General features: G+C 36.9%; 1 protein-coding gene and 1 long non-coding RNA gene across 7 annotated transcripts in view; one reads left to right on the top strand and one right to left on the bottom strand.

The window, feature by feature from the left end:
• The window catches only part of dab2ipb (DAB2 interacting protein b), a 164618-nt gene that overhangs the window by 33788 nt on the left and 103051 nt on the right, over window positions 1–27779 (top strand). Inside the window, exon 1 of one of the 6 annotated variants that reach the window (XM_083531723.1) lies at window positions 987–1245. The exons of 4 other annotated variants lie outside the window; for them this stretch is intronic. In XM_083531723.1, coding sequence (XP_083387849.1) covers window positions 1050–1245 — 196 coding nt within the window. In that variant the 5' untranslated portion in view covers window positions 987–1049. Of the gene's footprint in view, window positions 1–986; window positions 1246–27779 lie in introns of those variants that run through there. One more of the 6 variants, XM_083531727.1, reaches the window with a different exon arrangement.
• LOC310720934 lies at window positions 854–1101 on the bottom strand. The gene is made up of 2 exons (XR_014531876.1): window positions 983–1101; window positions 854–942 (listed from the first exon to the last, which is right to left on the bottom strand). It is a non-coding gene; the product is annotated as an uncharacterized lncRNA (long non-coding RNA).

The following is a 27779-nucleotide window of genomic DNA, read 5'->3' as shown; positions in this document are numbered from 1 at the left end:
ATATGTGGCAGTTTTTGTGACATTTTGCTGTCCCTCATAAGGATTTATTTATGGTTTATTTTTATTTAAAATAAAATGTGAGTCTGAGTGTGTGTATAGTTCACTGTAGTTAGTAGCACGTTTTTGCGTTCCTGCTGTGTTGTGTGTGTTTCTGGGTTTTCTTGGCCTGTACAGCTGCAGAATTTGAGCCCGGTGTCTTTCCCTGCTCAGGCCCAGCCTGCATTCTGATTGGCTGGCCCCGTGTCTGGAATTTCACTCTCGTGGTTCGTGGTTCCGCCTCCTCTCCCTCTGCCCTCTGGGTGTCGAAGAACAACGGCATTCCCTATAATGTGCAGAAGTGTGTGTGTTTGTGTGTGTGTGTGTGTGTGTGTGTGTGTGTGTGTGTGTGTGTGTGTCTGGAGACAAAAGGCTACTCACACTCATACTCAGAAGATATATTGAAAAGTACACACACACACACACACACACACACACACACACACACACACACACACACACATGTATACATGCTTTTTTGTGAAAGTATGTTCACTTTTTCATTCACAGGTTCTTAAATCTTAGTAAAAAAAAAAGTGTTAACTGGAAATTAAGTAAAGTTTCAGCTCCACAATGTGCTTTCACACTATCTCACTCACACATATACACACACACACACACACACACACACACACACACACATACACACAAATCCTCTCTCTCTCTCTCTCTCTCTCTCTCTCTCTCTCTCTCTCTCTCTCTCTCTCTCACACTTTCTTTCTCACACACACACACACACACACACACACACACACACACACACACACACACACACACACACACACACACAAACAAACCTTTTCTCCCTCAGTGCTCATTTGCATGGCTTAGATCTGGAAAATGGGAGGATCTGAACTCTGCTTGCAGCCTGTTCTCTCTTCTACTTCTTCCTCTCTCTCTCTCTCTCTCTCTCTCTCTCTCTCACTTTTCACACACACACACACACACACACACACACACACACACACACACACACACACACACACACTGTTCCGCACCGGGACTTGCTTTTTATGCTTGTGATCCAGACATGGAAAGTGTGTGAGTGTGAAGGACACACACAACAGACAGAGATAGAGATAGAAAGAGAGGGAAAGAAAGAAAGAACTTTGCCATACTGTGTGTTGCTTTTGGCTGAGGCTGAACATGTGCTGGTTTGGGAATTTTCTCCTCTGTTAATCTTTCTGAGGGAGCTGGTACAAGTAGGAGGTAAGAGAAAGTTTCTCCCCTTTTCCTCTTTTACTAGGTGTGTGTGTGTGTGTGTGTGTGTGTGTGTGTGTGTGTGTGCACTCAGTTTGGTGAGTGTTTAAGGTGATTTTTTTAATTAGATGTTGTGTGAAGACTTGTTTGCAGAACAGAGAAACTTCAGGTGCCAGAATCTGGAGACACACACACACACACACACACACACACACACACATGAACAACAGTGAGTGAGTGTATAAGGTTGTGTAATTGTGCAGCACATTTAAATGATTTTTTAACATTGTGATACTGAACAGATCAGTGTAATGGAAATTGTGTACTATACGAACGAACGAACAAACGAACGAACAATAATTAGATAGATAGATAGATAGATAGATAGATAGATAGATAGATAGATAGATAGATAGATAGATAGATAGATAGATAGATAGATAGATAGATGCTGATGTAAAGGATTTAAGTGTAACGAATTTATACAGTTTAACTGTAGTATATGTACACACACACACACACACACACACACACACACACACACACACACACACACACACACACACACACACATATAAAGTATACACATAGTCTAAGTTTAAAATAGGTTCGTCCTGCTTCTGTGCTGCCCCAAATCCCTGTCACAGTGCTGCATCATTCTCTGTCCTTTTCCTCCTCCATCCTCCAGCATTGTCCCGCGATAATCTTAGCATTCTGTGGCGGTTGGAGTTGAGAGATCTCACACTCGGCCCTCGAAGTTCATTGTTGCTCTATTAATAGCATTGGGTGGGGATGGCGAGAGAGCGAGCCAGCAGCTGGCAGGAAGGAAGTGGGTTTGGGGATGCAAGGGAACACCAGGAAAGTGCGGGGGTCACGCATCGAACTCTAGAATCACCAAATCTCAAGAGTCGAGGTTTGTTGGGAATGAGGAGTGAGTAGAGCAGCTAAAGGAGGTGAGGCTTGATCTTGACATTGAGGTTACATCAGGATAGCAGTTTTTGTTTGTGTGTGTGTGTGTGTGTGTGTGGGGGGGGTGTCTTTGTGTCTAGTGTCTGTGTGTTAGCTTGTTATGAGATTTTGGTGAAAAACACAAACAATTGTTTTCTAAATAATTTTCCTTTATTTCTTCTTTGTTTTTAATATAATATATAGTGCATTGGATGTTTCACACTATACTATAGTATTTTCAAGAGTCTTGATCTTAATCAAGTATTTAAGTCCAGAAGTTTATTTCAAGACAATTTATTTTACTGATTTGAAGCTAGTCTAAAAACAAAGCAAAGTGAACTGACAACAGGAGAGATAGCTTTGATATTCTTATATTTTAAATATTCATTAATTTGGTTCATGATGGCTTTTTAACTATAACATTCATAAAAATGAATAGTTGCAGTGTCTATAATTGTGAAGTTCAAAATTAGCATTAAAAGATGTTCAAAGCAGTTCAAGTTGAAATTTACAGAAAAAAATCGTTTAAAAATCTGTTGGAAATAACCTGCGTGTGTGTGTAAACAAGTGAAAGACTTTCAAGAAATAACCCCTTCATATGGTTTTTTTTATAATAAAGTAGCATCAAATATTCCATTTAACAAGCGTGGCCATGTCATATATTGACTGTTTTTATATTCTATTTATTTTATATAGAGTATTTTTATCATAATTTTTTACATATTTCTTCAAATTGATTTCTGCTTCTGACGAGTTATTTCCGCTTTATGCTTTGTGCACAGTGCTGTCTATAAACTATAGTGAAAAAAGGCATGACATGTATGTGTATCTTATTTGCTGGAAGAAGAGAGACAGACAAAAGTTCACCAAGCAGAGCTTTCTTTCTTCACTTGAATTTTTACCTAAGCGCTTTTCTGTACAGTACTCACACTGGGGCTCACCCACAGTCCTGCGTTACGGTACGCCTTTCCACATGGCGTCCGCCGGCGACTACTTGCGGATCAGGCCGCCTTACCCTCGCGTTCGCCTGTCTCACTCGGATTGACACGCTTTCTCTCTTTAGCGCCCGCCCGAGTTTCCATGCAGACCGGCACGCCGTTCCCTGGCACCCACCATTCGGTGACCCTTCTGCTCTTCTCTGCTTGCTGGCTCTCTTCGTAGCAAAGTCTCCCTGGCGTCATATACCTCTCTTCCAGCACGGGGTTTCGGCACCACTGTAACATATCTCACTGGTTCTGCGCTGGTAGAAAAAGAGACAGGCAATAGTTCACCAACCAGAGCTTTCTTTATTTACTTTAGTTTTCACCTTTCCAGCACTCATGCTATATTTAGATGCTGTGATATAAATATTTTATACCACAGCATTATTTAATACTCGATTCTCATTGGTCGGATGATGTTTATTGTTCTATAATTAAACTTTCACAGCAATTCATATCACAGGTATACTTCAGTATGCTCGCTCTAATACGTTCCTGTTTCTATAATAACAACTTAGAGTATAATGGATGCGCCACATAAACAGAGATGATGTGTTCTGTGAGGAGATAATTATTCACCGTTTTTCTTAAGATTTTCCAGTGTCAGCAAGTTGTAATGATCGTGCTGTGACTTTGTTTGCTTCGAAGAAAAGTTAGAAAAGAAGTTTCCAGCATTTTTTGGATTTATTTACTATAAAGCAAAGTTGAAACTGATCTGAACAGCTGTATGATAATGTATGTTGTTTTCTAGATGTTCCAGACTGTGTAAATGCAGCCGTTGTATAAATGAATGAAAACATATAATATTTTAATATACAAATTAGGAAATACTGCCATAGTAAAAGAATCACTTTGAGTGTGGTATAAGTAACTCTGGTGCAGTGGGATGCGTCACACCACCACAGCGTTGATTATATTCCCATAACAGCTATTATATCATATTATATTCATTTCATAATACGTTTGACTTTAAACTTGAGTGGAATGTTTTATTAGTTTTTTTTTTATTTAATCAGAGTAATAACCTTCAAATTTACCAGATTTTTTTACTATTTCAGAAAAGAAAAATGTATGACTCAAAGGAGTTAAAATACTTAACATGCTTTACCCCAAAGAACTGAATCTTTGTTGAAAGTACAATATACAGAGACTAGTTATTTCTCCTTGTGTCTCCATGCTTCATTGTTACTATAGCAACTATCAAATCAAATCAAATCAAATCAAATTTTATTCATCACATACACATACATACAGGGTACGACATGTAGTGACATGTAGTCATAACTAGAACTAGAAATGCTAAAAGATGTATGTTGGGTCCATTTCAGATGTAGTGTCACAGTGCAATCTTCATCGTACATCAGAGAAAGAGATTCAGACTGCCTCATGTAGAGTTCTGTGTGTCTGTGCCGTTCCTGCTGTAAATTCCTTTGTATTACCTTGAAACAGACTGCGACTGTGGAATGTTAAATGCCTTCACTGTTTTTTCCTCCAACACCCGATTTTTCCCTTACCTGCAGGGAAAACCTTTCCTACCAAGTGCATGTTTTCTGTAGTCAGGTCTTTGGAGTTGCTCTGGTTTTGTACACATATGGTTTAGGGACTTTTTTTTCAGAATCTCCAGAGTACCTTATTCCTAAAGTATGCAATGGATATTCTTAGTTCTTAGCTTCATAATTTATGTTTATGCAGTGGAGTAGTTAAGACCATCTCAGAAAAAGTACAAGACAAAGAACCAGTGTTACATGTATAGCTAGAATGGACATAAAGGCTCACTGTAGAAGATTCAGACATGCTGACACATTGAATTTAGACTGGAATTAATATAATCAGTCTGCTACAACGGCTTAGGACTACAGTTGGCGTGAAATTTTCTGTATTTAAGTGCCCATCTGTGAACAGTTCACTGAACAGCACAACTCAATGATGGCGGAACTATAATGAATGGACATATAGGTGCCACCCAAAAGAGGATAGGTTCCATTCTGATTCTGGTTCCTCTCGAAGATTCTTTCCCTATAGCATTTTACTGAGTTTTTTTCTTGCCACTGTTACTGTAAATATTACATTTATATTTCTTACATATTTATATCTGTAAAGCTGCTTTAGGGCGATTTTTATTAAAAGTGCTTTAAAAATAGAATGTAATTAAAAATTAAAAAAAAAATAAAATAAAATAAAAAATCCTAGCAGCATGAGAGCTTTTTGAGACATTTGGAAGATCCAAAATAAAATGTCTTTTATTTATACTACTGAGCAGAAATCTGAGGTAAAAGGGGGAACAGATTGAAAAAAAATTGGACTGCAAGATTGGAAAACTAAACCATCTTTAACTACACACTTATAAATATAGTTGTCAGTCTTTGTCATAAATAGGTCTGCACTCTAAACATTGTCAGGCTGCAGACGCGGAAGCAGATAAAGTCCAATCATGTTCTTTATTGAGGTGCAAAAAAAACAAAACACTCATACACCAATGAAAACAAAAGCAAACCCAGACATCCGCTCGTAACGAAGTATCCACTATGAGCGCGAATGTCCAACCCCTAATCCCAATGTAAGTAAAGCTTTCGGCAATGAGTACTCCAATAAGGAAATGGAGTTCGGAGAAATAGCCAGCGGTGAATCCCGGCGTTTGAGCAGCCACGCGATTTACCTGCATGACAATACAACGACCGACAGCCTGTGACTCAAGAACGTGAGTTTATGTAGTCTGATCTTTCATGAGCCACAGCTGTCGGTAATCTTGGGAAGCAGCGTGACTGCTATCGAGGGGGGCGTGGCAGGGTGGATCTCTGACAGCTACAGACGGGGGCGTGGCAGGGTGAATTCCTGACAGCTACAGAGGGGGGCGTGGCAGGGTGAATCCCTGACAAACATACAGCTGAGCACCTGAGGGTTACAAATCCAGCTGATATACTCACAAATAGCCTTAAAACTTGTATCTTCAGCTTGCATGGAGCTAAAGATAATCATTTGCTGTATATAGTAAGATTAAGAAAACTTGAAGAATAATTAAACCTCTAACTAAATTCCAAACCAATCCAGCAAACTAAAATGAAATATTAATGTAAATATACTTCCCTGCTGTGTAGCTGTGTATAGCTGCATGTGTGTGCATACGCATGTGTATTATTTGTCCTCTCGCTGCGCTGATAAAAAAGAGTCCATTAATCACCAGAGACTCACACAGGCGCATTGTGGAGGTCTAACCGTTAAGAGATCTGGATAACCAGCATCCCTACTGTAGTCATTAATCACATGCTGTGCTCTGTTTGTAGCCTTGTGGTTCATGAGAGGGCAAAAAAAAGGGGCAAACTGCAATAATTGAGACTTAAGAAGTAATACTTGGATTCACTTTCCTCCTGTTTGACAGGGAATAATTCTATAGAACAGTAGCCAAGGCCAGGATGTGTAGCTTTTCCAACTCCAAAAGATGATTCTTTTCCAAAAACTACATGGTGTTGATTCCTTTTATAATAAAACCAATTTTCAAATGATAATATCTATATATTTGTTGTTATTATTGATAATTTTTAAATTATAATTACAATTTATGCTTCAGATTGATCACTTAAATTATAAAAACTGTAAATGTACTAGGACACCTACCTGTAGTTTCCAGCCCTTTGAGGTTCTTTCCCAAACTGCTATCACAAAGTTGAATGCACACAATTGTATAGGAAGCCTTCGGATGAGGTAGCGTTAAATAATCCCTTCACTTGAACTGGGAGACCCAAACCTGTTCCAGCATGACGATGCCCCTGTGCACAAACCCAGCTCCATAAGCTGGTCTTGTGTGCTCTGCTGGGGAGGTGGTAGCTCAGTGGTTAAGGCATTGGACTCTGGATCAGAAGGTCACAATCACCACCAAGCTGGCACTGCTGGCCCCTTGAGCAAGGCCCTTAACCCTCAACTGCTCAGTTGTAATTTGCTTTGAATAAGGGAGTCTGACAAATGCTAAAAAATGTGATTGTAGAGCCTTGACCTCACTCCAATCGAACACCCAGGCCTTCTGACGCTACATTACTGTCTCTCTTTACTAATGGCCTTGTGGCTGAATGAGCACAAATCTCCACAAGCATATTCCAAAATCTAGTTGAACATCTCACCAGAAGAGTGGAATATATTATAACAGATAATGGATTAATTGTGGAGTGGGATGTTTAAAAATGAACACATGAAGCATATGGTACATAATATGATATAGTATGTTATTTCTTCTTTTTCCAACTTGAACTGGTTAGTTATCTATATCCAAGTTCTTTTGTGATTTTATGATTTTCATTTTATTATCATTACAATGTCACATTTGCGGATAAAATTGCGGATTCAGTCAAAATCTCGGTATCACAAACTAATACAAATAATTCACCTGTAATTGTATTAAAATTAGGAAAAACTATGCAGTTTACAGAATATTTATGGTATGTAAATAAAATCATATAGGTCGTTGTATTTATAGTTTGTTCACAAGGACATAGCTTCACTCTTCAGCCTCTTGGACTTGAAAAACACCTTGAAAAATGGATCTTGTGTTCCAAGTAGGGCGCGAAGTCGCCCGAATCTTAATTTGCTATAAAAAAAAGATTGCGAGAGAGAGAGAGAGAGAGAGAGAGAGAGAGAGAGAGAGCCGTTGGCATCCGACAATATGCGATGCACGTCCTGTAGTAAAGACTTATTTAAATAATTATTTTCAGTTGTGATTGTGACACAAAGCAATTTCCCTACTGTTATAATGAGTCATAATGTGTGTGCCATTCCCACCAGTATGCACAATGCACGTGTGGAGACATAATGACACACACACAGAGGCATACACACACTCAATGACTTCATAGCTCTTGAAAACAGGAAACAGAGCCTAAGATTCATGCATAGTTCAAACCTCCAGCTCCCAACACGAGCCTGTGAGTTAGTCATGGGCAGTGTTTTCATGGTGGAAATCGTTGCATTGCATTTTGTTCCTGTTTTTTCTTTTAGGGAAAAAGTAGTGATGGAGGTGGAGAAAAACATGGGGCACAGCTGTGTTTTTTTTTAAAAGCATGCAGGCTTAATGTGACGGGGCATCAGTGTGCTTTCCCATCTGTGCTGTCAAGTCATTTGAGCGCTACACTTGACAGCCAGACGTCTACTGTAAAAGCTCTCGTGCAGCTGTTAAAGTTCATCCAGTTAATGTTTATCCTGTGTGTGTGTGTGTATATGTATATATATATATATATATATATATATATATATATATATATATATATATATATATATATATATACATACATGCTAATAAATGCTGACCCATCAACTTTAAATGACCTGCTGAGTAGTAAATGACTTTTCTGTAGTAACAATATTAATGTTATTACTGATTTATTTTTATAGTTTACTAATTAATATCATACTTTTTTGCAATAGTATAGTAGTAGTTTACAGAGTACAAACATAAGTAAATTACAAAAAAACCCAATAACATTACATGCAAACTTTCATACAAGAAAGTACAATATATATATATAAAGTGGAACCTCGATACTTGCAACCTTTACACTTGCAACCTTAAACATTTATGACGAATAATTCACAATTCTTGTTGAGTTTACTGTACAGTACATGTACAATTCCCCTTGAAAAAAAAAGTCCATCAAAAGGAAAGTCAAAACCTCACGAGTTTTTGTTACTTTGCGAGGGGTCATAGAACGTAACCCCCGCAAGTATCGAGGTTGCACTGTATATACAGTATATATATATATATATATATATATATATATATATATATATATATATATATATATATATATAGTATATATTGTATCAACTGTATTATATATATTGACGTTTAAACAACTTAGGGAACTAAACAAACTGAAATATTTAAATTAATTTATAACAGGTACCTGAGAATGATGATTTTATGTTACCAAAATGTGACAGTTGAACAGCTAACTGTGGTTCCAGTGAGAGAATGGAAAAAAAAAAAGGTCTTATGATTTTTTTCATACTTTATTAGAAAGATTATTATTTGAAGAAATCTCTTCAGCAGCTGCATATCCGTCTGTTAATGGACGGATGCCGGATATTGCAGCAAGGCAAATGTACAATCCAATAAGGGCCGAGTGTGTCCAAGATGGTTCCGCAAACATGACTATCAATTCGATTTAATGCACCCGGCCTGTGCAGATATCAAGCCAATTGAACATCTGTGAAATGTCATAAGCGGTTTGGAGCAGAGCTCGCACTACCAGCCAAGGGAAAACTAGTGTAGAACCTCATGGGAAGCAAGTAGAGATAGTGGAAATACCTAAATTCTTTACTTATTACATCTAAATATTCAGCAAATTCATCAAGGAATGTAAAAAATGCACATATACATTAGACGAAAGCTTGTGAAAAACTGACCACAAGATGTTTATCGGCTTTTTGAACATGCCATCCTACATTTGCTGTTATCATATCCTCCACAATTCTGAAAAGATGTTTCACTGGATTTTGGAGTGTGCTTGTGGAAATGTGTGCTTGTTTAACCACAAGGGTGTTCGTACAGTCAGGTACTGATGTAGGTGACGTGAGGAGGCCTGGGGTGCAGTCAGCGATTCAATTCACCCGAAGGTGTTCCGTAGGGTTGAGGTCAGAGCACTACATCAGTCTACTCAAGATTTTCTTTAAGATCTGATGCATAAATGGTGGCTTCTAATGATTGTCAGACATCTAACAATCAAGAACTTATAGCCTACTGTTTTTTTTGTTTTATGGGATTCGTGAGATGCACACAAACACACACATGCTTAAGTTTAGCAATTCAACCTCTCTGATGAAAACAAAAGACATGAAACGGAATTGTGCTTTAGAGATATGCAAATGAACTAGCGAATACACACACACACACACACACACACACACACACACACACACACACGCACACACACACACGCACACACACACACACACACACACACACACACACACACACACACACACACACACACACACACAGGCATATTTACAGGAATAAGGATTAAACCACAAGGGGACCCAGCTCTGTAATAAAATATTTAGCAACTCGTTTGTGTATTACTTTTGTTATTATTGTTTCCAGGTTTTTAGACACAGCTCTGAGAGTGGCTTAGCTACACTACACTACAAATGTATTGATGTTTTACTGATGCGCTACGTCTCAAATCAAGCACCAAAATACACCATGATGCACACATCGGCCAATTAAAATCGTCCGTGTGGAAATATAGCATAAGTTTAGTTTGCAAACACATTTACAAGAATATTTTGTCTTCATGCTCTTTGTTGAGTTTAGGTCCCCTGGTGGTCTATTGGTTAGCATGCGGCGCTCTCACCGCTGCGGCCCGGGTTCGATCCCCGGTCAGGGAACCAACCCCAGCCACTCTTAGTGCCGGTCCCAGGCCCGGATAAATAGGGAGGGTTGTGTTAGGAAGGGCATCCAGCGTAAAAACATGTACCAAATCAAACATGCGGATGGTCCGCTGTGGCGACCCCTAATGGGAGAAGCCGAAAGAAAGTTTATGCACTTTGTTGAGTTTGGTTCCACTAATAATAAACATACAGTTGCATAGAGCATCTATATTTGTCCATGTTGATAAGAGTATTAATCATGATTAAATATTTTAATTTATTGACAGCCCTAATATATATATATTATATATAGGTTGTAAACATTGCTGTTACTAGAGGAGACCTGAAGTGAATTACAGTGAAGTGATTCTCAGTTGTAAAAGTAAAAGCTTTCTTAAATTGTTTGGACTACGGTGCAGGAATTTACGGCTACATGCTATGTGAGTACGAAGAAAGAACAAGAATGCAGGCTGTCAGAAAAGAGAAGCCATGATATGGTTGGTGTAACTTTGTGTAAAAGTAAGAGCCGGAGAAAGAGGAAAGGAAATTATCTAGGGGAAGAAAGTAAAGAGATATGGATTGCTTTCGACTCTGTTATCTAACATGATCTACAGTAAATTCTTGGCTGTGTGTGTGTGTGTGTGTGTGTGTGTGTGTGTATATGTGGGTATTTCTATCTTACAAAAGCAACACTAAAATCTTTGTGAACCCACAATCCAACACTTGATATTTGTCTGATATTTGAGGAATGGAACCGCCTCCTACAGTATTTCACCAGTTTATCATCATGGATTGACAAGAGGTCATGTGTCGTAGAAGTTCCAAAGGGTCATGTTTTTTTGTTGTTGTTGTTTAAAAACAGCACAAGCATGAGACAGGTTCTTATTTTGTCTCAACAAAATGTGACGAATATTCCACTTTTGTCTGCAACCCGATGACTTATCGCATCTCAGGCAATTAATGAACTCGAGGTTCTGAAGAGGAAGAGGAAGTTGGTGCTGTTCATTCACTGCTGACCTCATGTGCCACGGGATTCGATTACAGCACCAGGCTTGTGATTGATACATACCATTCCATAACGCTAATGAATTATCAATGGAGTATTGATTCTGAAATACGATGCTGAAATATATTTTTAGAACTTAAGCAATAGTTTAGCAAATTTGCACATTTCTTATTAGAGCATGTTCATAATCAATGCTAAGTCTCATTTTCTCTATCAAAACATCTTATTTGAGCTTTTTTTCACAATAATTTTCACAATTATATATGCAAAAAAATATAATTTTCTCAACAATGGAAATTATTCCAAATGATTACAGCACTATTTCCAGGGAAACACTGTTTGAATACTAATAGTTTTAAAAGGCAAATCTTACCCATGGCAAGTTCAAAAGAAGCACTGCAAAAGTATGCATTTCTCAATCCAACAAAGGAAAAATGTGTCATCTCTAACTGTAATTTCTGAAATACTTATTCAAATACTTGCCAGCTTGTAAAATTTTAAATACATTTTAAAGAATTACAATTTTCCTTTTATTTGGGTACGTTCTTCTTTTTATAAGATACTTTTGTAAATATCTTTACTACATACATATGTTTATTTGTATTAGATTGTTTAACTTATTTTTTTTTATTTTACTTATGTTTGTATATATTATATATATTTATATGTGATTATATATACCGTAATTTCCTGAATTTGACAAAGATTTTTATTTTAAACATAAATAAGCCGCACCTGTCTATAAGCCGCAGGTGTCTACTGAAACTAATGAACTTTACACAGGCTTTAAAGAAAGACAGTGTCTGTTACACGGTGTAACTGGTGAAATATGTTGCGCTTCCTTTAGGAGCATAGCGGTATTTTGGGAATAGCCTGCTGCCGCATTTTTCCGCTATTACTGCGTGTGTGCAAGACTGATGATTATGTCCTTATTATTTTCTGATGCTCATTTCTAAGTTTCTTTGACTAAACCGTAATGCTGTTGCCAAGAAAAATTAAAAAGCACCAGTTTTGGAAACCTGTCTTATATGATTTCTGTTGCAACTGGAGTTAGCGAGCTCTCCCATGACTATGTAGGCTATCCCATGTAGCCTACCAAGAAAGTCATTGTTCACTGTCTTCCTCCTTCCTTTCACAACTATTTCTCTCTGGAGTTTATCTTTTGGCATCGTTGTGCGTTTAAAAAAAAAACTTTTTTTCTCCTGATGCCGTGCAGCTCAGAACACAGGTGAGGTGCGTTTTTTCGTTTCCGTTTCGGAAATTTCATTGGTCTAATGTTATGGAGTTCGGTTTGTGAAACCGGGAAAAACACAGGAAAAATTCATAAATAAGCCGCTTCGTTGTTTAAGCCGCGGGGCTCAAAACGTGGGGAAAAAGTAGCGGCTTATAGACCGAAAAATACGTTACACTTTTTTGTAAAAATTTGTATTTGTATTTTTGCTTTCTGCTAGATTTCTTTTTTCCCCCAGTAATTTTAACCTGCTAACCGGCACCCACAGATGCTTTCTATGTATTTATTATATAACATGCAGTGACTCCTGGTTAATAACAAAAACCCCTCATAAATCTTTAAAATAGATTTTCAGATATTTGTGGAATATTTTAATGACTATAATTAAACGTATTGTAGTTGCAGTAAACTGGGCAGGAAGGAAACTTGGTTATACTTTAGCTGTGTTACTTTACATCCATATCTGTAAATGTAGTATCAATGAAACACTCCTAAACTTGTAATCATACTTTTCTTTTTCATGCTTTTGTACACTTTTCTGGCCATGAGCTTCAGAATTGTAATGATTGCACTGCAAACGTACAAGTTTATTCAGTTCCATCTTAAAAAAAGTATAATGAATTTTAGAGCAGTGTGTTGAGGAAAAGAGAGTGTTTATAGACAGAGAATGAGAAGTTATTGTGTGTGGGTGTATATTTGCTCTATCAGGAATGTTCCTAAATTTCAAGTTACGTTATACAGTTTAAGCCCATTTTCTAGCAGGAACGGATCTGCAATGAACGAGAGACAGAGATAGACAGAAAGACATACAAACAGGTAGTTAGATGGAAAAAAGAGAGATTGGAGGATAGTGTCGCTTAATGATTTAACAACTAGCCAGAGTGAGAGACTACATGCCCTAATGATGTTTACTTGATAAAAAATAAAACTCCTACATATGCACACACACACACACACACACACACACACACACACACACACACACACACACACACACACACTACAATGTTTAGCTTCCTGGGTGGTTACTATGCTACATGATGCACTGCAGGTTTGATGCATTACAAAACGATGAGAGATGAAACAAGGTATATTTGCATGTCTTTGTACACCACAATACCACACACACACACACACACACACACACACACACACACACACACACACACACACACACACACAATGTTTATGCAATGCATAAAATTACATTTATTTCTGCATCACTATCTATATAGCATTATAAACTACTTAATTCCAGCCTAATAAAACACAATGCATGTGGGAGAGACTTGCATTCAGTATACATATTTAAATACTTAAATCTGATTATACACAGTGGACTGCCTCTTGTATGCACTCTAATTAGAAGTCCATATACAGTACAGTACATATGCATAAAGTACGGGTAGACCCCAACTTACGACGTAGGTAGGGACTAAAAAAACAGGTCGTAAGTCCATCAGGTCGTAAGTTGAGAAGAGTGACTACTCTATGATGCGTTCCGACGCAGACATAAACCGGTATCTCTGAACTGTCGAGTGGTCGTAGGTCGGGGTCTGACTGTAATTGTGAAAAGAAAAGGAATATACTTTGCATTAGCAATCTTTTGGGTTGTGTTGTTATAAAAAAAATAAAAATAAATGTAAAAAAATCCATGCCAGGGCTGTGATACGTGCCGATGCAGAAAGCTGAGGGGTCTGGTTTATCTCTGGTATACGACCTGCATTGTTCACACAATATATTTCCACTATTTGTCCACTAAAGGCAAATTATTCAATTTAATAAATTTCCAGGACAAACTGTCAAATATTTAGCTAAACAGACAGTATCAGTTTCTCTTAAAACATTTTTCTGTGAGAGCGCCGCATCCTAAACACCAGACCACCAGGGAAACTAATATCTGTTTAGAATACTAAAGGTAAATGGCAGCTCAGTGGTTAAAACTTTGGGTTACTGATCAGAAGGTCGGTGGTTTAAGCCCCAGTATCCCTAAGCTCCCACTTTTGGGTCCTTGAACAAGGCCCTTTACACTCTGTGCTCCAAGAATGCTGTATCATGGCTGACCCCGTGCTCTGACCCCAGCTTCCTGACATCACTCCGATATGCCAAGATAGAATTTCACTCTGCTGTTATGTACATGTGACAAGTATAAAGCACATTTTTAAACACAATTTGGACAAAAGTATTGAGACATCTGAATTTTCCAGCCATATTTGGTTCTTTCCCAAACTGTAATCGCAAAGCTCACACACATTTATACAGTGTGTTTTTGGATGCAGTAACATGAAATATTCCATTTCCAGAAGACTGGAGGAAACTATAAGAGCAAACTTGGACTAAATGTGAGATGCGTTGCTTAAAAAGCACATAGCATACTTATGACCAGGTGTACGCACACTTTTGGCAATATAGCGTATGTCATCTGAGACCCAATGCTAGTTTATTTAGCTTGTTTAGTGATTTGTTCATTTTCACTGCTAAACTATATATTAAATGTTGCTTAAACATCTGAATGTGACTCGAAATATTATCAAACAAAATCATTATTTTCAATATTAATTTGTAAAATAAAAATATTACCACCTTTGATGCTATAATTTTTTTTTTTTAATAAAATAAAAATTGTTCATGTGGACAATCTGCAATAGGAGTTACACACATTCTGACCAATCAGATTAGAGAATTTCGCAGTATAGTATAAACATTCAGTTAGATTATATAAAACTCATTATTTGGAATAAAACATCACTGCAGATATAAAAGTGTGTGTGTGTGTGTGTGTGTGTGTGTAACTTGATAGACAGGTGGAGCAGGTAGGGATTTACTGAAGTGGAATGGTTTTCAGGATGGGGTTGGGGTGTGTCTGAAACAGGACAATCTTTTCAGTCTGTGTACCTGCCTTTGCACTCTAATCCTAATCCTGAATGAATGGAATAAATGTCGAAAAGTCACACATTCTGTATTTAATAAACACTTGGTCTTACTGCCTATAGAAAGAAAATGAATATATTTTTAAGGATTAAAAATTCACTTCACTGGTTTGTTCCATGGCTTTGCTCTAACTTGTCACAACAGGATTAAACCCATGACACAATTTAAAAAGTAAAACACGTGATAAAGCTTTAAACACATTATAGCTTTGCTTGGTCTTGGTTGTTAGACAAGAGACTTTTACATGGATTTATCATGGTCATTTCAACACGCAATTCAAATTCAATTTTAAAAGCGTATTTTTTTTTTATGCAAAAAAAATACAAAAATAGTCTGAAATGTTGACATGTGAACACATGATATAAAAAACATCTGGGAGTGCTGTTACAGAAAATGTCCCAAGCTAAAACAATGTAATACAGCCTGGATTTATTGACTCAAACGCAGGCCAGCGTCGGGAAACAGAATTTTTGGACCTGCTTGCACAAAAATCCAAAATAAAAATGTAGGCGCAAGAATTAAGCGAAAGAGAAATCCTTTAAGGTGCAAGACTGTTGACGAAGTTCACTCAATAAATGTAAAGCCACAATTAAAAAGGAACAAAACACAAAAGATTTCAAATTAAAGAACAACGGCATAGCTTATCACAAGGGACAGGCCTTGTACACAACTAACGCACAACTAAACAAGCAATGAATTAGGACTTGAATACCCACAAAGGAATGAGACACAGGTGAAAGTAATATGACTAACAATAGGTGCAACATGGGGAAATAATGAGGACCTCTTGTGGCCAAAACATGAAGTAGCAATTATAGAATTGTGGTATTTTCTAAGCTAGACTTCCTTTTTTTTCTCTGTCCAGATGTGATTAATTATTATGATTGTTATTATTTTTATTATGATTATGATTATTATTATTAGTAGTAGTAGTAATATCCTGCTTTTTAAACCATTTATGATATTGTTTTAAATGATGGGAAGCTCGTGATTGCTGATTGGTCCATCGGAAGCTAAGCTCTATGTGCCAAAAATAAACATGAGTCTGTGATTTGAATCACATGATGCCACAGTTTTTTAAATGATCACTTCATTTCTTGAGAACTCATATCAGATCTTGCAGCAGGTTAGGAGGCCAAGTTTTTTGGATCGTCACATAAGACAGCGGGGTGGTGGTAGTGATGAAGGCAAAGCCACTTGACCCTCTCAAGCTGTGGAGGTCTAAAAATAAAGCGATAAAAAGACAGCATGGATTCGAGAGTTATGTGAAGGACAAAGGCAGTGAAGAGTAAAAGGAACATGTAAGGTGATACAATATTTAATTGCTCTGATTATTTGCACACACACACACACACACACACACACACACACACACACACACACACACACACACTTATATCCTCACTTAGAACACACTGAAAGAAAAAAAACATTTACATTTGGGAATACAATTTTTTCCTTTGGCTGATAAGACGGCATATAAAATGTGCAAAAACATACACCCTCTCTTTTCTGCTAGTGCTGGTAGTGTCCTGGAGCAAATTCTCCAATCTTTAGAGTGTTTGGAATCATAATGTTCCTAAGTCTTAAATAAAAAATAGAGAGTGCAAGTGAGGGAACTCATCTATCGGTGTAGTATATAATTTCAAACTCAACTTACTGTTTTATTTATGGTGTGCATTAATATCGTAATTGTTGTTTTAAACAATATGTAAAATGGTGGAGAGTACAGGGTCAACCGGCAGCAGGAAAAAGTTTACGTCCCAAGTCACCCAAAGCATGGGAGCATTTTATATTAAACGCAACAAAGTAAACTGTACCTGGAAGTTATGAGCACTATGGTTTAAAGTGCTATAAGCTTTCAAATGTCTAAATTAAAGATGTGGCTTTTTTATTTTTTTTTCATACACTTTTATACATAAATACCCTGAATTAGGGTTTTATATATTTATAATACGCAAAACATCTCATTTTAAATAATATGAATAATATGAATAATCCGATTAACCGAAGGAAAAAACTTACGATGAATCTATTATCAAAAATAATCGTTAGTTGCAGCCATATTATAAAAACATTAGACCTTGAATGATTCAGGTTTTAATATTAAATACTCTGTCCTTCAATATATTGTGTCAATAAATCAGTATCCTATTAACAATTCTGAATTCTGCAAAATATCGTCTGATTTATTATCGGCAAAATTCCAGAAAATATCAATATCGCTGCCGAATTACAGATACACTCTAGTAATCCTAGTAAAACATTTCTGAAAAACGACCATCAGTCTTTTCTCTGTCGATTTGATAACATATTCAGCTCTAGATACACTGACATGAATGAAAATGCGAGTTTAGGGTAAACATCTTCAATGTGGTTTTGTGTTTATATACTTACATTATATGGAAAAAAAGTTCGTGGACACCAGTGTGCTTTTTGAACATCCTTTTTCTACATTTGCTGATAAAATAATCTCCACTCTTCTGGAAAGATGTTTCACTAGTAGATTTGTGCATTCAGTCCTAAGGGTGTTAGTAACATCAGGTACTGTGAGGAGGCCTGGGGTTTAGTCAGCATTCATATTCATCCCAAAGGTTTCTCTAGTGAGCCACTGAAGATCTTCTACTTTAACCCATGTACACCATATCTTCATGGAGCTGGCTTTGTGCACAGGGGTATTGTGATGCTGGAACAGGTTTGGGTCTCCTAGTAGAAGTGAAGGGAAGATTAATGCTACCACATCCAAAGGCGCCCAATACAAGCGACCACAAGTGTCTCCAAATATGTGGTAACAGTTTGGGAGAAGAACCACATAGGGCTGGAAAAGTCAGACGTCCCAATACTTGTCCATTTACTGTATTCTGCTAACAATCTGTTTTTTCCCTTATTTTTTAAGGAAAAGATTAAGATAGTCCTTATTAACATAAACACCCCTATAAATACTGCTGTGATTGCCAAAATTCAAAATATGTAATAATAGATACAGTAGATTGAAACCGTGCAAATTAAGTGGCAACTAATCCTTTAATCGTTTAAACTTTGTTGTGATAATTTAATGTAAATCCTAAAACGAAATCTTTAGTAACTAAATATTCAACATTTTGTTTCAATTAGTGATTTTCCCCAGTTTATTAGTATTCTCTGTTCTTAATACAAAAGCATTTTCTGCATCAGCCATGAAAACTTACTATTCACTTAGTTAAATGCTTTTAATTATTGCCTTAGGATCAGACACAGTAGACTTTTTTACTTAATGAATAAATAGTGCATCTTGTATGGAGCTTTGTCCAATCTACTCTTAGCTTGTTCAGGGATTGTTAGGGATCAGTAGTGGCTCCAGTTCCTGACTTCTTGTCCCTCTGGTGGTTGTAAAGACAGCGTTCAAAAAGCCTAAAAGCAAAGATTTCGAGACTTTGTGATTTGCAGTGGCGAATAGACACTTCTAGCCATTAGAGAGGCACAAGCCAGTGCACTCTTAGTGCCGGTACCAAGCCCGGATAAATAGGGAGGGTTGCGTTAAAATTGGGCTACTGTTGGCCAAAGGAGGAGAAGGAGAGGAGAAAGACATCTACAGAGGCGACAGGGAAAGGAGAAGTGTAGGAGAGTGGAGGTTCGGGTTGGTACTTTAAATGTTGGTACTATGACTGGTAAGGGAAGAGAGGGAGCTGATATGATGGAGAGGAGAAAGGTAGATATGTTGTGTGTTCAGGAGACCAAGTGAAAACGGAGTAAGGCCAGGAACCTTGGAGGTGGGTTTAAACTGTTCTATCATGTTGAAGATAGAAAGAGAAATGGTGTAGGGGTGATTCTGAAGGAAGAGTACAGTAAGAGTGTAGTGGAGGTGAAGAGAGTTTCTGATAGGGTGATGATCGTGAAGGTGGAAGTTGAAGGAGAAGGAAATATTCTGAAGTGCGTTAGATGAAGTGGTAGATGGTGTACCTAGGAATGAACGATTGCTGATTGGGGCAGACTTTAATGGGGTGTAGGTGAAGGGAACAGAGGTGATGAGGAGGTGATGGTAGGTATGGTTTTAAGGAGAGGAATGCGAAATGGCAGTTGGTGGTAGATTTAGCTAAAAAGGTTGGAAATGTCATTGGTGAATACGTATTTTAAGAAGAAGGAGGATCATAGGGTGACGAATAAGAGCAGAGCAAGAACACTATGTTCTATGTAGGAGCTGCAACCTGAAGGAGATTGGAGACTGTAAGGTGTTAGCAGGGGACAGTGTAGCTACAGCATCAGATGGTGGTCTGTAGGATGGTTTTGGAGGTGAAGAAGAAGAGGAGGAGAGTGAGGACTGAAAAACAAAAGATGGTGAAAACTGAAGAAGGAGGACTGTAGTGTGAGATTCAGGCAAGAGGTCAGACAGGGGCTCGGTGGTGGTGAAGAGGTGCTGGATGATTGGGTAACTATTGCAGAAGTGATCAGGGAGACAGCTAGAAAAGTACCTGGTGTGACAACTGGAAATAGAAAGGAAGACAAAGAGGAGAGGCAGGAGAGCATAAGGAGAAAGAGGTTGGCAAAACAGGATTTTGGATCGACACAGTGATAAGAAAAGTGGGCAGGAGTACAAGAAGATGCGGCAGCAGGTAAAGAGGGATGTGGCGAAAGCCAAGGAAAAGGCATATGAGGAGCTGTATGAGAAGTTGGACACTAAGGAAGGAGAAAAGGATTTGTACCGATTGGCCAGGAAGAGAGAGACTGAGCTGGGAAGGATGTGCTACAGGTTAGTGCAATAAAGGATGGAGATGAAAATGTGTTGACTATGAGGAGAGTGTGTTGAGAAGATGGAGGGAGTATTTTGAGCAGTTGATGAATGAGGAAAATGAAAGATATAGAAGGTTGAATGATGTGGAGTTGGTGAAGCAGGCAGTGGATAGGATTATTAAGGAGGAAGTGAGAGCAGCGATTAAGAGGATGAAGAATGGAAAGTCGGTTGGACCAGATGACAAACCGGTAGAAGCATGGAGATGTTTAGGAGAGATGCAGTGGAGTTTTTAACAAGATTGTTTAACAAGATTTTGGAAGGTGAGAAGATCCCTGAGGAATGGAGAAGGAGTGTGCTGGTACTGATCTTTAAGAATAAGGGAGAAGCCAAAACGACAATAATACAAGTGCCACAAGACTTAGTGTAAATGTAGGATGAGCAAGTAAACGGATTGAACACAAATGCTGAGCTATTTAGTTTTAGTTCTCAGTTACTGGTACAAAAACATATTTTAACTTCTCTGGTTGTGAACCAGTATATCGTGTACCTAATTTCAGGTACTAGACCTTATTAACTAAGAAAGGTAAGATAATTATTAAGCTACATATGCTACATAGCTCATGCCTCCTTCTTCTGTCTGGACCTGCCTTCATTTTGATGCCCTGATTCTAAGTTGAGTTGTATTTAAATTGGAAACCACTCAACTGCTGCAGATGTAGAGCTGAAAGATGCATGGGATGTCTGTGGAGGTTACTGTATGATGTTGTAAACTCAAGAACCATATAAATGGATTTGGACTGTAATTGATATAAATAGTCTTCTACAATAACTTCGACTTTTTTTTTTTATAGTTTATACTAATTTTTATTAACAGTTTTTGCACTCAAGTGTCCATCAGTGAATAGTTCATGAATAATGGAACTATAATAAAAAAGACATTTTGTGCCACTTAGACAAGGATGAGTTCCCTTTTGAGCCTGGTTCCTGGTACCATCTCAGGTAGTTTTTAAATTAAACGTATAAGGAGTAATTTATGACAATAAAAAATGCATTTGCATAGTAATTTTTTCTGCAAAGCTGCTTTGAGACCTTATTTTAGTTAATGGTTCCATAGTCATTTATTAGCTCAATTACACATGTTTCTGTCATGGTACATTAGGCAGAAAAGTGGGCTAGCTAGTGAGTTTTTTTAATTATTGACCATTTCATGGGCATTACACTTATATATCTTATATTTTCTGATTAAGCTGAGAAGCTTAAGAAAGTATGACCACATTCTCAATGAGGTAACACAGTAAGCATTGATAAATATTTGTTGCACTGTTCATTGTAAAAGTATTTTAGAAAGTAAAGGTTCCACTTATTTGGAAGGAATTTTGCCCTCTAAACACCCTGATCAGTGCCCTGATTACTGACCTACAGAGCTGATTGAGATGCAGCCTTGAAAAAGCAAATCAACTGATTAGTCATAAATAAATTCATAGGAAAAAACTGTAATGAGTGCCATTCAACACACAATTATTTCAACTTTGGCAAAGACAATATTTTTTAAAATAACCCTAATTTTAAAACAGTATGATTCAAATGAATTTATAACAATTAAATGGAACCAGGAGAAAAAAGGAGATCGTGTGTCCTTCGGGGTTTTGTTCCTCCAAACACTGCAGTTCGGCATCTTGCCAAAAGATGGCATTGCGTCCACAGAGGCAAGCGGCAGCCATTCAGAAGTTCACAAGTTGCTCTCTTTTTTGTTTGGCTCTTTACAATTTTATTCTGAAAGATCATACAACGTTGTAATTACATGACCTTCCCGCTGCTGCGCGACTGGATGCACGTTTCCATGACTCTCTTTGTCATGGCGACCGCATTCATATACTTTTTCAGTACGAGTCTTTGCCTTCACGTCGGCTTTGTATACTCCTGCTATACAGCAAACACTGTAAGGTTATAAGCAAGGAGAATAAACACAGCACTAATTAAACTCTATAGAGTAATATATTCAATCGATTCGATTATGCTGAAAAAAGTGTGATGAATATTCATCCTTACTTACATTTCAACTTTTACCTCATAAACCTTTTTGAATTTTTACAATTTGGCCTACAAAATGTGTGAAACAGTAAAAAATGTGTAAAATATTGGTTATTGTAAAATAATCATTGATTGTTGATCCATATATCCAAACAGTTCTTATATTAGTCCTAACATGATTCTACTACTGTACTTCCACCTATAATACACTATATAATGTGTATTATTGAGTAATATGTATAACAATACATTTTGTGTAATATGAATTACAGATTCATGATATATAAAAACCAAGCTGTGTGTGTGTGTGTGTGTGTGTGTGTGTGTGTGTGTGTGTGTGTGTGTGTGTGTGTGTGTGTGTGTGTGTGTGTTGTGCAGTGTAGGGTGTTCTGATTGACCTGAGGCTAATGCAGAACAATTCCAGCCTTTGTACTATTTGGACTAAACCTACATTTTAATGTGCAAAATATACAAAGAAAAAAAAAAAAAATAATAATAATATATGTATAATATATGTTTAATATATATGTTTAATATATGTATGGGTCATATCTCCACCAGCTTTAAACATCTGGATGCTGATTTATTTATTTGTATTTTTTGGGAAAAGTGCTTAAATCGGCTGGAGATTTTAGGTCTTGGTGCGATATTTTTAATCAGCTCGGGAATGGAGTTAAAATATTTTCATGTTCTTGGTTTTGAAGAAAAGGAACAGGTATTCTTCAGTTCAGATCTATGTTTGGCTCCATTCTTCTTTCTTTCAACCTTGACCAGTTTTTCAGTCAACATGACTTATAATCTCAATTAAAGTTTCAGGCTGCAACACTACAAAATGTGGACTACTGAAATAAGTCAATGAGGGTGTTGGAAAGGGTGGTTCACTTTATTTTTTACAGTACTTCATTTTGCATTTTGAGACTCTATTAGATGACATTACTCCCAGAGTTTTTTATACAGTGTATATTGTATCAATTGCATAAAATGTCCAATATATACGTATAGAATTTTATACCCATGCCAAGACTTTTTCAATCTAAAAGTTCACTAAATTTGTTTTTCCATAATTACAGGTACTTTAAATAAACTTTGTAACAAATATAATTTCTGAGTCTTGAGTTCCAAAGGGTCCGAGCTAGCATTTACTTTTTGTTTATCTCCAGCATGTTTCATTGTTTTGCAATAATCACTGCTGTATTTAGGGTGTAGTGTGTGTGTGTGTGTGTGTGTGTGTGTGTGTGTGTGTGTGTGTGTGTGTGTGTGTGTGTGTGTCTGTGTGTGCTGATCGAGTTTGGCCTAAGGCTACGGCAGAGCATGTTCTGCTTCCTCTCTTCCTTTTCCCCTTATTCTTGTTCTTTGTTTGAAACATGCGAGTGAATACCAGTCACCTGTAATGAATATAAAGAGTGACATACATTAATAACACACTTTCCTCTTTTTCCAAATGAACCGGATTAGAAAAAAGGTGTGTTTGATGTCTGAAGGCTCTTTTATTAGTTTTGTCCTGATCCTAGCCTGTAAAAACCAGTTTAGCACAGTGCAAAATATAAACATCAATCATCATTCACTCACCTCCTCATACCACGTCGAATTGTTACGTAAACTCAGAGATTAATATATACAGTAATATTCTATAATTTAATAAAGAGTAATAACAGCTGGAAAACCTCATTAAGCAGAAAGAGAATAGAATAGCTGGAATAGCTTAGTAACCAGTAATAGCAGCTGGAATAGCATAATAAACATTAATAACCACTGGAATAGCTTAATAACCAGTAATAGCAGATGAAATAGCTTACTAAATAGTATTTAAAACTGGAATAGTTAATAACAAGTAATAGCAGCTGGAATAGCTTAATAAACAGTAACAACAGCTGGAATAGCTTAATAACTGATAACAGTTGGAAAAGCATAACAACCAGTAATAACAGCTGGAATAGCTTAATAACAGTTAAAAAAGATTGAATATCTGAATGAATAGTAATAACAGCAGGAATAGCTTAATAAATGTTAATAGCGGCTAGAATAGCTTAATAAACATTAATACCAGATGGAATTGCTTAGGAAACAGTAATAGCAGATGAATTTGGTTAATTACTGATAATAAATGGTGAAGTAGCTTAATCGGTTATAACATCAGGAATAGCATAATAACAAATAATAGCAGTTGGAATAGCTTAATAACCGATAACAGCTGGAATAGCTTAAAATTGATAATAACAGCTGGAATAGCTTAATAACTGATAACAGCTGGAATAGTTTAATAAACGATAACAGCTGGAATAGCTTCAAATTGATAATAACAGCTGGAATAGATTAAAATTGATAATAACAGCTGGAATAGCTTAATAACTGATAACAGCTGGAATAGCTTAAAATTGATAATAACAGCTGGAATAGCTTAATAACCGATAACAGCTGGAATAGCTTAATAACCGATAACAGCTGGAATAGCTTAAAATTGATAATAACAGCTGGAATAGCTTAATAACTAATAATGACAGTGGCAATAGCATAATAAACAGTAATAACATCTAGAATATATTAATCAACAGCAATAACAGCTGGAATCGCATAATAGGTGATATCAACTGGACATACCTAATATGTACAGCTGGAATAGCTTAATAACAGGTAATAGCAGCTGTAATTGCTTAATAAACAGTAATACAGCTGAAATAGTATAATAATAAGTCATTTTAACTGGAATAGCTTAATAAACAGTTAAAACAACTAAAATAGTTTTAAAACCAGCAATTACAGATCCAATAGCGTAATTAACATTAATAGAGCTGGAATAGCTTAATAGCAAGTAATAGCAGCTTAAATAGTTCATTAATGAGTAATAGCAGCTGAAATAGCTGAATTACTGATAATAACATCTAAAATAGTTTAGTTAGTTAGATAGATAGTGTTTTACTTCGATTTATGATTTAAAAAAAGATTTTCACACAAATCTAATGTCGAAATCGTGTTGGAGCGCCAAGACAATGAAATAAGCGCAAGTGTTCTGCATTACAAAAACAGTTTGCAGTTTATTCGCTTTCCCCAAGGTTGTCATTCTTCTCGCTTGTTAGCTTCATTAGCCTCCTAGTGCTAGTGCAGCGCACTTTAAGTGGAAATTGAGTAAAGCATTTGAGGAGAATATTTTTGCTTTGCCCCTCAACAGCATTCGGTTAGATTTAGAAATAAATGCACCCAAATAATAACTTTGATAACAAAAAGAACATGAGCCTTTAACAGAGCAAACATGTGTCTAAAGATCGTTCTAGAATTTTCTTTATGTGGAAACCTAATCTCTCCTATCTGTAAAATACTGGAAGTGATATACCGCACGCAAGTTATTTCCGATAGGACCTAGGCTTTCGATATTTAGATTTTGCCACAGGTCATTACACTTTATGGACAAAAGTATTGGGACACCTGACTTTTCCAGCCAGTGGTCCTTTCCCCAATCTGTTACCCCAAAACACTCACACTTTTACAAGACGATTTTGGATGCTGTAGCATTTTTAAGTCCGTCTGTGCACAAAGCCAAGTATATTACCATATGGTTTACATGAGTAGAAGATCTTGAGTGGCCTGTTTTAGAGCTCTGACATCAACCCCATTGAACACCTTTGTGAACGCTGTTTGTTAATGAAATTTGGAGTGTGTGTTAATACAGTAATACACATTTTTTATGTTTGCATGTATGGTTGTAAATATATATGTATATATTTTTATGTGTGTATGTGTGTGTGTGTGTGTGTGTGTGTGTGTGTGTGTGTGTGTGTGTGTGTGTGTAAGTGCTCGAGGGTTTTACAAGTGCTGTTTTTCATTACACTGTGAGAGCCAGAACAGATGAAGTTTGGCCATTTTTTTCTCTTCTCATCTCCCCACTCGTTCAACCTCTCAACCCTCATTTCTCCCTTTGAACTCCTTACCACTCGCTCTTTCATGTCTTTTTTTTACTTCGTTCTCTATTTCTCACATTCCAACCCCTCAATTACTCTTCGAGGTTTTTTTTTACTCTCTATGGAAATTGCTTCCTCAGCCGAGATCCTCGCTTATATTCATATTATGCTGTAAACATGTGCTGCTGTGGTACATGAAGTATTAGATGCTATGTATAAGAAAAAGGTTGGTTAGGAACAGCCAAAGCTTAAATGCAATGTTAAGCTGAAAAAAATAACAATCTAAAATTAATTAAAAAAAAAGTAAATAAATAAAAAAAACAATAATCTTAAAAATAACCTCAAATCGACATATGATCTTAAAACTTAGAACTACTTAATGCATAGACATTTTAATAACAAATCATCAAATAAAATAAATACTATAGTTCAATACACTTAGTTCAAAATGTACGATAAAAGTAAATTGGAATTTTAAAGATTCCTTAACTGGAAAACCCGCTATTTCTGAGCAGTTGGAAAAGTCTGAGCACACTAGCATTTGGTGAGTGTTAGAAAGAACAGCTGTTTAAAATGTGTATGACTGAATAATAGTAATAACCAGATTTTACACTTGCTGAAAGAAATGTTAGTGTTGCATGCTCATGCAAATTTTGACAACAACATGCATCTACACTATATGGACAAGAATATTGGGACACCTGACTTTTCCAGCCATATGTGGTTCTTCCTGAAATGATTACCACAATGTTGGAGACACACCTATCTAGGATGTCTTTGGATGCATTACATTTTCATTTATTTGAACTAGTTGTCCCAAATCTTTTCCAGCATGACAATGAGCATGCACAAAGCCAGGTCCTTGAACAGATAGTTTGCATGTTTTGAAGAGGAAGATCATGAGTGGTCTGCTATAGAGTTCTTACCTTATTAACTCTTATCAGCATCTCGAGCTCGTACCTCAATTTTTTGCTCGCGTAACAAAGCAAAAAAATCGACCGAGTGACCGCTCGTACCTCGGAAAACTCGTACATTAATGCACTCTTAGGTCAAGGTACCACTGTAGTTGTGAAAGGAAGGAGGAAGACAATGAACAATGACTTTCTTGGTAGGCTACTGTTTAGATACAAGCCGTTGTAACGCATTGAGTCTGGGTGAAGGGAGAGCTCACTAACTCCAGTAGCAACAGAAATCATATAAGCACAGACAGGTTTCCAAAACGCGTGCTTTTTTATTTTTCTTGGCAACAGCGTTACGGGTTAGTCAAAGAAACTTAGAAATGAGCATCAGCTATTCCCAAAATATCGCTATGCTCCTAATAGAAGCGCAACTTATTGCATTTAGTGTCTTTCGTTAAAGCCTGTGTAAAGTTCATTAGTTTTAGTGTAGACACCTGTAGACAGGTGCGGCTTATTTATGTTCAAAATAAAAATATTTGTAAAATTCAGTGGGTGTGGCT

The sequence above is a fragment of the Silurus aristotelis genome, assembly GCF_946808225.1.
Source record: "Silurus aristotelis genome assembly, chromosome: 26".
NCBI lineage: Eukaryota > Metazoa > Chordata > Actinopteri > Siluriformes > Siluridae > Silurus > Silurus aristotelis.
Note: the sequence above shows the minus strand (reverse complement) of the source record. Positions and strands in the feature narration are given on the sequence as shown.